Consider the following 8,580-nt stretch of genomic DNA (forward strand, 5'->3'; position numbering starts at 1 on the left):
AGACCAATTGACCATTTTGGTTTTAGGGTCGACCAATGGTCCAACCCAGGTTTATAGTTCGTGGAGCTAACCAAGCCGCACGAACAAGCTCTTAATAAGACGAACCAACATCTGAACCTGATCTGATCTGATCCCTAAGCCGGTTGAGAATCCTGCGGCGGCTTTCGCTGCCTCTTATGAGCAGCCAGCATTCTGAACAGCGTTCTTGGAGGTTTCTCAGCTGGTTCACGCTGTCCTTCAGTCGTCCTTTTCTCCTTTTACGTCTTTTTTAATTATTAATTTTCTTTACTAGAATTAATGTTTATTTTTTTTCCATTTTTTTCTCTTCTGAATTCCTGAAACAGAGCTCCACACCTCTCCATTCTGACCTCGAGCTGAGCTGTAATTCTTCGAAGGTTCTCCTTTAATTGAAGAAGTAACGAAAGTAGAACAGTGATTTCGTCGCAGATCTGTGAGTATTTGAGCTCCGTATCATCGGAAGTAGAACGGTCTTGCCTCTTGAAGGTAGAAAGGGAACGATTCTCGGATTATCGTTTCCTTTTTCTTTTTCTCCGTTTTGCCTAGTAGATCCGGTGGTCAATTGATGGTCATGTCGATCTTACGACCTGTTCGAAGGAAGGATCCGCCATGGCGGAGGATCTAGTTGGTTTGAGCTCGCTTGGGACGAAGTAGGCCAGGGTTTGAAGGGTTAGTCGTGATCTTTTGCGGTGCTTGGTAATGGCTACTGTACAGAAGCTGCCGCTGTCGAGCCTTAACACGACGGCTGGTAGTTATGGATCTTGTAAGGCTGATACTGCTGCCATGGATCAGTTCCCCGCTGGACTGAGAGTACTCGTCGTTGACGATGACCCAATCTGTTTGAGGATTTTGGAGGAAATGCTTCGGAAATGCATGTATCATGGTAAGTTCATTTTTTACTTCGTCTCCAGTCTCCATCTGTTACGTCGTTATAACTCCAAAACTAATTTGATTATACTCAGTGGAAATTCGGTTAAGACTTAAGAGGTAAGATGGATAGTCGTTGACTTCTGTTTAAGTCCAAGTTCAGATGCTACTTGGTGTTCTGGGGTTTGTGTTTCGAGTAATTCAAGTGAGCGGGTCTTCGTGTTGGTCACTATTTCCTTTTGCCTATTTATGGATCAGTTTTTCTAGGCTATGGTGAGAAGTAGGAGAGTTACGTTGAAGCCTATGACATATGTGAGTGAGTAAACGTAGCTGTTGGGACGGTTAGCATTACCATTTCTTTGTTTGATGCAGCTTTATGCTTGCTCTTTAGACAATCCTGGGTCCGCAGAGATTGGAAGTGAAATATTTGTTATCGATATTCCAGACCTGTTGGATATTTGGGTTATTTCAGTGCTGAGCTTTCCTCTGCTTTGGGGCTTATCCACTTTCCTGTCTATGAAAGGGGTGGCAGTGGAGGGTGATTCCCCTTTAGTTATATGGTGTTTTAACTGAATTATCTGATTTTCTATCGAATCTGGTTCTGTCCCTCTATCTGCAACACTGTCGCAAGCTTATCTCCCATCGGCATTCACTGGTTCGTGTTAGCCCGCATTACTCAAGTACTCTCAAAGCCTCTTATAAAACAATCAAATATAGGACCTATGAATGCAGACCAGAAGAAAGGCTCCCATTAAAAAGAGACTTGTGCTAATTGATTTGCAACTCTCATTTGATTTGACTATACATTCCATTAAACTAAAAATTGCGGGAAGTTTTAAGGAACGGATTTCAAAACAAAAGTTAAACTGAACTCTAAAGATCACAAAATTGAAGTTGAAACTGAATTTGAAAATGGCAATTTGACAGAAATGTTTGAATTGGCCATAACATCCTCAACACATCCAAATTTCTTGATCTTGGGATTGTTAGTTAGATAGTTCAGCAAGTCTTTTACTACTGACTAGAGGTTCTGACATAGGAGATTCAAAATCTTCTCATGGCATAGGAAAGTCAGCACTCAATATCTCACAGGATTTAAGTTTAAAATTGACCTTTTGCCACAAAATATGTAAATAGGCCAGAAGCCTCTCAAACACGTCTAGATGTATATCTTTTAGCTGTTCAATAGATGTAGAATGGCCTTTGTAGTAGTAAGAAAATCAATATGTTTTGGGCATGATTTGACATAAGAAAGGCCACAAGGGAAGTGACAGAATTGGGACTTGCTTCAGCTTCTTGTGACTTTCCTTGTCTTCTAGGTTACACTTTGCATAGTGTTCTTATTTTCCATGAGGAATATTTTTTCCTCATGCATTGGGGAAATACCATGTCTTGGACTACAATTTTGATTTAAAAAAAAAAGGGCATACCCGGTGCACGAGGCTCCCGCATGTGTGAGGTCCGGGTGGCTAGAACTATGCAGCCTTACCCAGCGAATGTCGAGAGGCTGTTTCGACCACTTCACCATCAGATCGCAACATTTGTACCTTACCGTTGAACTATAATTTTGATCTTCAGCATAAATGGTATCATATTGATATTGAATTGTGATCCCCGGTCTTCAGGAAATGATATATTTGCGAAGTTCAATATTAATTTTTAGCATATAACATGAAACTCTATTTCATCCAACAGTGATCCTACTTTACTTGGTTGCAGTTACAACTTGCTCCCGGGCTACTATTGCTTTAAATCTGCTACGGGAAAGGAAAGGTTGTTTTGATATGGTAATAAGTGATGTTTATATGCCTGATATGGATGGATATAAGCTCCTTGAACACGTTGGGCTGGAGATGGACCTTCCTGTTATCAGTGAGTAATATATATATTTTTTTAATAGTAACATTTGTTCAGTGAGTTAATTTTTGTTTTTAAACTAATTTTGTACTCTGTTCCTAGTGATGTCTTCTGATGCAAGTACCAGTGCTGTGATGAGAGGAATCAAACATGGGGCTTGTGATTATTTGATTAAGCCTGTACGTTTGGCAGAGCTGAAGAATATATGGCAGCATTTTGTTAGGAAAAAGTGGAATGAAAATAAAGATCATGAACAATCTGCTAGCGCAGAAGAAAACGATCGACATAAGCGAGGAGGGAACGATGCTGACTATGCTTCTTCCGTTAATGAAGGAACGGATGGTAATTGGAAAGTTCAGAAAAAGAGGAGGGATGCTAAAGATGATGAAGATGAAGGTGAATTGGATAATGATGAGCCTGGCACGTCAAAGAAACCCAGGGTAGTGTGGTCAGTGGAACTGCATCAGCAATTTGTCAGTGCTGTGAATCAGCTTGGAATTGACAGTAAGAGCCTTGGTCATGATCCTTTGCTTTAGTTTATTTATTATATTCTTGTTATGAGACATATTATCTTGGAATTTTTGACATTTCATTTTAATGATACTATGGAAATTTTCATGCTATCTGGCTATTTATTTTTTTAATTTCTTAGTATGTATTGTGCTTTGCTATTAATTAGTGATGAATTTCCTGGCATGATTTCGCAGAGGCTGTTCCCAAGAAAATCCTTGAATTGATGAATGTTCCAGGTTTAACTAGAGAAAATGTTGCAAGCCATTTGCAGGTTCGATTCTAACATGTGTGGTTTGATTTATTGATGGATCGCCTTTTTTTTTTTTTTGGGGGGGGGGGGGGGGGGGGGTGGGGGGTCAGGGTGTGTAATAATTGAAACAATATCCGGGAAACCTTAATTTAGCTTTCTTTATCATTTTTATTGTTTTCATCCCTATTGACATGAAATTTCAATTGAATCGTTCTGACAGTTGCAGTGGTAATTCTCAGAACAGTTTATGGTTACCAAACTGCCTTTCTTTGCATTGTTATTTACCTTTTGATATTGTTAATTAACCATGTAGAAATTTGTCCCTTAATTTTGCATATCACATTGAGAGATAAAACAGGGGAATTCATCTCCCATCTCCTAGGTGTAAGGGAAAAATAAAAAAATAAAAAAAATAAGAGGCTTTCTCCATCTGCACCATCTTGACCTAGAAGGTTAGAAATTCAATGGATCAGTATAGATATGATTGACTTTAGAGGAAATTAAACTAGGGCTAATCTAAATTTCCCAAAGAAAGAAGCAGAAATTTTATTTATGCAGATTACCAAACCCTAAACCTAAATTAAGAGTTAAGGGATCAAAACACCCAAAGGATGGCTAGGAAAATTAGGGTTTATAAGAACAAACTACTTAGAATGAAGCAGTTTGGGATTCATCTTTTGACTTCCTTTGTTCAGAACTGGAATTTTTCTGAGGGTAAACTGATTTGGTGTTTTCTCTTGGTTACCATTTGGACCATTTGGGAGGTGCATGATAACTGTTTGTTTAGAGGCTGGATGATATCCCCCCAGGAAGTGATTGACGTTGTTAAAAGCCTTCAGAGGCATTTCTAATGATTATTTAAAAGGCATCGGTCATCAGTGATCAGGTTTAGAATGTTCCCTGCTCAGTACAGCATGTTTGGGATCCTCTACCCACAAATTATATTATATTAAAAGTTGATAATAGCTCTATCAGTATCCCTGGGGCCAGCACATATTGGCGTTGTGTTTTGGAATTCGGATGTTAATGGTCTCATCGTGTTTTCTGGTCTGGAGATTTCTATTTCTAAAGGATGGTTGGCATTATTTTTGAAGGTGACTCTAGGATCATATTGGTTGGCTGTAAGGTAGCATGGGAAGGCTGTGGAAGCTTATACGCTTGATCAGGATGGATAAGTCCCCTTTGTTGAAAGGAACTTTCGTCTCCTGGAGACATTGTTCGGTCAATAGTCTGTGGATGAGCTTGCTAAGAAGGGGTGAATGGGACTTACTTAAATCCAAGGGGTGAAATGGGACTTAATTAAATCTAAGGGGTGAAATGGAGAAAGGATAGTAGGTTGGAATAACAGAATGGAATCTTGCAGTAATGTATTATCTGACAACTGTAAAATGCTTTAATTTAATACTTTGGTTGAGAAAAGGCCATTATATTTCGTTTGGTATTTTTCTTGATATTTAATAATGTTAATGCAGATTGATCAGATATGATGGATCTGATTGGCCTGCGGGTAATGGGCCCAAAGAGAGATCTAAGACTTTAATTTGTTGAGAAAGAAGGGCAACAGATCTGGGAGATTATGCAGGACAGATCCGGCCTTAGATCTGATTGTTAGAATTCATCGATGAATAATCCAGATCTGAAAGGTCAGATTTTATAGAAGGTTGCTAAGTCACTATTTTAGAATTAGTAATAAGAAAGACTAATGATAAAATATGAAATCAATAAGAAGAAAGGAGGAGAGAAAGAAATTGTGGAGCTGTACAAAGGAAGAAATTGTTTATAACGTGCGACTGGGAGGAAGAGAGTTGATATTATGAGAGAGGAAGCGCATGAAGCTTTCCTAAAAAAGATGGATATGAAATTTAAAGCAAATCAAGAAAGAGAGTGATAAGACAAGAAAGAAATAAAGCCTGCAAATCAATTACCAAAAGAAATCCATTCATTTCCATTCCAAAATCCAAAAAAAATGTGGGGTGGATTGGTTATATATATAGAAACCAAGACCAGAAATAGACTCCAGTAAGGGCTCTTAACTTTTTCTAATAGGTTGAAACTAATTAGTAGGCTCCAACTAAAATAAGCTAACCTACTAAAGGAAGACTCGAAACATCCTACGACCAGTGAACAAAAATCCAATTAATGTGACCCACACAATCTTATTCATATATTTAATCCTGTGATCATGATCAAGGCCTCAAATGTGGGCTTATTTAAGAGGTTCAGTACATTAATAAACCCAAAAATAAAATGCCCAAGACCCATATAACTCATCCATGGGCCAAAATAAAGCCTTTTGAAGCCCAATTGAACAGTCTGAATTGCATCAAATGATTAGGAAGCATCAGCCTGTATTTCGTAATCCAATGCCTGATATTTTTGTACATATTGAGGTTGAGATGCAATGAAGATGCCGTAGTCATGAATGCAGTTGATAACAATTAACAGTCATGACTGCTTATCTATTGGTCCACCTGAACTCCCTCCTTAGTGGTTAGTAGTTAGGGCATTCTACCCTGCTAATGTGAGATGGGGGAAGGGGATTGCTAATCTAGAACCTATCTGAAAGATCTTCACTGCGTGTTACTAAACCTGCCAAGTATGATGAATGTTGTTTTGTACTAAGTTGCATATGTATTGACTAAAGTGTCTCAATTTCAATGTGCAGAAATTCAGACTATACTTGAAGAGATTAAGTGGAGTAGCTCAACAGCAAATTGGGATTTCCAATTCATTCTGTGGCTCTGTAGAGTCAAATGCAAAACTGGGTTCTCTAGGCAGACTTGATATCCAAGCATTGGCTGCTTCTGGCCAAATTCCTCCGCAGACGCTGGCTGCTTTGCAGTCTGAGCTTTTGGGTCGACCAGCAGGTAGTCTAGTGTTGCCAGCGATGGACCAGTCAGTTCTTCTGCAATCATCATTACAAGGACCCAAATGCATTCCAGTTGAACATGGTGTGGCATTCGGTCAGCCCTTAATAAAATGCCCCTCAAACATAGCCAAACAGTTTCCTCAGTCCAACATTTCTGTTGAGGATATTCCTTCTGGATTTGGAACATGGCCACCTAACTCTTTTGGTACAGTTGGCGCTTCAGGCGATTTTGGGGGACTAAACACTCAGAACAATAACATGTTGATGCAGATACTACAGCAGCAGCAGCAGCAACAACGGGATGTGCTACTTGAACCCAGCCATTCAATTAATGTTCAGCCTTCTTGCCTAGTGGTCCCTTCACAATCATCATCCGGTTTTCAGGCAGGAAATAGTACTGTTCCCCTCAATCAGAACTCCAGCTTTAGTAGCAGTGCCGTCATTGATTACAGCTTGCTTTCTTCTCAATCAAATAACGTCTCATTGGGTGTTGGGCAAGTCATTGATGGGGATCTCAAAAGTACTGGTGTACTTAATGGGTATACCATACCATCTTCTATTTCCCCACCAGTGTCATCTTGCTCAGTCCTTGCTGACAACTGCACAAGTTGGCAAGTTCAAAACTCGGCTGTATCTTTAAGTACTGGCAGCCAATTGAGAGGGCCTGTCAGTAATGCATGTGAGATTCAGCGTCCTTATGACACAAAAACAGTTCCATTGCCTGATCAAGGGCCTGGTAGGAATCTTGGATTCGTTGGTAAAGGTTCTTCCATTCCAAGCCGGTTTGCCGTAGATGATATTGAGTTGCCAACAAGCAACTCAAGCCATGGCAAGACATATATGGGCAGCAGTGGAGATAGAGTGAAGCAAGAACTTAATTTGGATTTTGTGGAGAATACAAAAGTGGGTGGTCCAGTATTGCAACAGTTTTCTCCTAATGATCTGATGAGTGTTCTCTCGAAATAGATAAAGGTAATTCGCATTAGGATCATGCTCTGTTTCTTTTTCTTTCTTTAGGCCACATGAGAATTTCTTATATGCATATCTACTTTTTTTTATGACTGCTAGCCTTCTATATTTGTTTGTTCATTTTTTTTATTGGAATAACCATTTCATTTACAACATCTAATTGGATAATGTAGGCATGCGGGTTCATGTTTGTACAGTTTGTGTTTGAACTTGAGAGCATTGACCTTAAAGTAAAGTGCCAGGTGGTGATAAGCCGGTTTAAATTACAATCCTTTTGAACAAATTTAGATACCACAAATGACAGTATCTGAACAAAGAGATCCTTATCCCATGAATATCCAATAACAACCAAGATCTTAATCACTTAATGGGAGGTGGACTTCTGCATTCGAATGGCAATGAAGTGTTCATGATAGTGTAATGAAACCGCAAGCCCTCCAGTTTGATAGATCTCTGCTTACCAGGACAATTAAAGCACATATGAAGAGATCCTGAAAATTTTGTGATAACTAGTTCAACTATGCTTGGTCAAACCTCTTGGGGCTTGGCTACTCAAATTTGTTTCTGCAACTAAACTCTATTAAGGACCATATTTTTTGTTAAATAAATATAGTGTCATATGTATTCTCTTGCTGCTGAAACACTAGTCAGTTTTATTTACTTGTTTCTTAACAATATATTCTGTGGCTGAGAATATATAAACAATAATCTTTCGAAATAAAATCCTGTCTGGCGCAACACATAAGTTGCATTAGCTAGTGTGACTCAGTAATTACATGGACCACTGAATTGGGCAAACAAACTGTGTTTGGACAATTCAGAATCCCAGGACTGAAAGTCCATATCACCTGAAGGACTAGAGGTCCTCTGAAAATTGTCGAGTTACCAACAGACCATTCATTCAAACAGTCCATTTCTTTTGATTTGATCGTTAGGCCCTTAGGGAAAAAAAAGAAAGAAAGATTGGAAGGCCGTGGGTTGTTAGCAATGTATGTATTAAGAATTTCATCCTAGAAACTTGCCTGTGAAGAGATCTAACAGCAAGAGCTCCAACACCAGACCATTTCTTATGTTAGAAAAACAACCTTTATATGCTTGTACATGCAGAGGACATGGTATTTGAACTTATTAAACTGTTCAGATTGTTGGACTTATGGTCAGACTGTCAACTGCCAGGCCAGAATTGTCCAGCTTCGGAGTCCAGTTTTTACAACATTGTCTATCTTCTTGTGCCACA

The 8,580-nt window shown here is 39.1% G+C and overlaps 1 protein-coding gene across 1 annotated transcript in view; it reads left to right on the forward strand.

Moving 5' to 3' along the window:
- Positions 1-293: 293 nt before the first annotated feature.
- LOC122079481 (two-component response regulator ORR21) overlaps positions 294-8,580 on the forward strand; it is a 9,094-nt gene continuing 807 nt past the window's right edge. Inside the window, exons 1-5 of the mRNA XM_042645998.1 lie at positions 294-901; positions 2,605-2,757; positions 2,845-3,246; positions 3,450-3,526; positions 6,171-7,346. Coding sequence (XP_042501932.1) covers positions 718-901; positions 2,605-2,757; positions 2,845-3,246; positions 3,450-3,526; positions 6,171-7,340 — 1,986 coding nt within the window. The 5' untranslated portion in view covers positions 294-717 and the 3' untranslated portion in view covers positions 7,341-7,346. The remainder of the gene's footprint in view (positions 902-2,604; positions 2,758-2,844; positions 3,247-3,449; positions 3,527-6,170; positions 7,347-8,580) is intronic.

This window comes from Macadamia integrifolia, chromosome 5, assembly GCF_013358625.1.
Source record: "Macadamia integrifolia cultivar HAES 741 chromosome 5, SCU_Mint_v3, whole genome shotgun sequence".
Taxonomy (NCBI): Eukaryota; Viridiplantae; Streptophyta; class Magnoliopsida; order Proteales; family Proteaceae; genus Macadamia; species Macadamia integrifolia.